We start from the raw sequence: 1950 nt of genomic DNA on the forward strand, positions 1-1950 counted from the left end.
TTTTGACAATATCTCAAAAACTATGGGTCGTAGAGACATTCCGATGGCATATTCTTGTTCCTTGGTCCATTCTGCATCCGGAGACACCTGAGATGACAATCTAGGACCAAAACTCTAGTCATAGTGCAAAATACCCAAAATGCCTGCAAAACCACTAATTTGCCCACAGTTCCGGAAGTAAATTTTTCTCGGCCAAACGCTTCCTGGCCTTTTTTTCAATTCAGTTGAGGAACATGTCCACCAAATATCAGCCAAATCGGACGAGGTCGTAGGCACGAGCTGTCTTTCTTAAATAAATCCACTCTATACTCACCAGGCCGGCGCAATGTGCGCAGAACGTGGGCTTGAAGTACGTCGTCTCGTGGAAGTCGTGCTTGAAGCCGTTCTTGAGACTCTTCAGAGCGTGGCAGTTGGCGTGGATAAAGTACTTCTTCATCTCGAGTTTACTTATCATGCCGTCGCTGGAATAAACGAGCGAATGTTTGAAGAGAGGCGATGAAAAGGCGTGGCTTGATTCGCCCCGTCCACACAGTGAAATATAATAGAGGCAAGTATGTAATCCTTACTGGTCAGCGTCGAGCACGCAGAAGGACGCGATGAAGGGGAAGTTGGTGTTTACGGAGTCGAACTCCTCGCGGGAGATGTATCCGTCCCGGTCGTTGTCGTAGTGCTTGAACACGGCGTCCACCATGGCGTTGACGTGCTTCTCGATGGTGGCCGTGTCCGGGGGTGAGCACGCCGCCGACGCCCAGTCGGCGAAGACTCCGGCCACGCCTGGAGCCGTGGTCTGCGTCGGGGAGGACTGGGGCTGCGGGGAGCACCAGAGTCGTAGTTAAAAGGAATGTGAGTATATATTCTTTCAGATAACAACAAAAACTTGTTTTTAAAAAAACGCAATTTTTCCTGTAAATTTTCAGGAAGTTTAAATGTTTTCCTGCCGGGCGGCCGTCGACGCCGCGCCGACACCCCGCCGCGGCTAGAGATCGGGGTAGCGACTGGGCGCGGAGTATCGTCCGCAGCCGCGGCGCGGCGCGCGGAGTATGCGCGTCCACCGCATTACGTTTACATCACATGCACAGACCGCGGCCCGACTACGAGTAATGGGACAATCACGGGGTAAAGGTCAGCGACTTGTCAGCGACTTACCGAGGAGGAGTTCCTGGGCTCCCGTGCCAGCGACAGCTCGTAAATGTCGTCTTCGGTGTACTGTACGTCCAGGGAGAGCTGTAGTGACAAAGACGCGACGAGTAAAGTGGCCGAACGGTGGACTACTTATCACAAAAACGCACACGCATCGAGCGCGGCCTGTACCCGGAGCGTGTTGACGACGTCCATGTGGGCGATGACGGGCGGGTTGATCCTGGCCAGGTCCTCAAGCTCGGCGACGATGGGGGTAAGCTGTGCCATCTTTCGCACGTTGATGTGGTCGCCAGGCAGCCAGTCGGACAGCGCAGCGTTGATGGCGATCATGTCCTTGAGGTGGATGCCGCTGTGGAGGGGCAGAGGTCGGGGGGTGAGTTTAGGCTGGGGTGGGAGGCGGGCGGGCGGGCAAGCGAACACGAGCGGCACTTACAGGATGGGGATCTTGAAGCCCTGGCACTCGTGGAGGGCGCGCCGGTAGTTGCTGAAGTTGGACGCCGAGGACAGCAGCTCGCTGAGGCCCTCCAGCGCGCGGGTCGACTGCGGCTGCAGGCAGGCGTTGGTCTTGGACAGGCGGGCGAGCGCCGAGTGACTCAGGCTGCCCACCACGGCCATGAGGGAGTTGTAGTTGTGGAGCTGCCGCAGCCACTGCAGGACCAGGACAGAACAACACACGCCCCGCGTCAGTCATGATCAGAGCGAGGCAGAGCGCGTGAGGCTCGCCTGCTACGCCCCGAAACGGGCACCTCACTCACAGAAATCAAAACAAAAAATTAAGAAAAAGTCAAGGAAAAATCAAGAAAAAATAAA

At 55.8% G+C, this 1950-nt stretch overlaps 1 protein-coding gene across 1 annotated transcript; it reads right to left on the minus strand.

Annotated features, from left to right (window-relative positions):
* Positions 1-313: 313 nt before the first annotated feature.
* On the minus strand, positions 314-1788 carry LOC113203276 (ras guanyl-releasing protein 3; the record flags this gene model as incomplete). Its single annotated transcript, XM_052276822.1, is given in 5 exon segments — positions 314-461; positions 567-808; positions 1147-1224; positions 1312-1489; positions 1574-1788. Coding segments are annotated over 5 exon segments (861 nt in total), but the record flags the coding sequence as incomplete, so codon positions are not given.
* Between the last annotated feature and the right edge of the window lie 162 nt (positions 1789-1950).

This window comes from Frankliniella occidentalis, unplaced genomic scaffold, assembly GCF_000697945.3.
Source record: "Frankliniella occidentalis isolate FOCC.00 unplaced genomic scaffold, Focc_3.1 Scaffold4589, whole genome shotgun sequence".
NCBI lineage: Eukaryota > Metazoa > Arthropoda > Insecta > Thysanoptera > Thripidae > Frankliniella > Frankliniella occidentalis.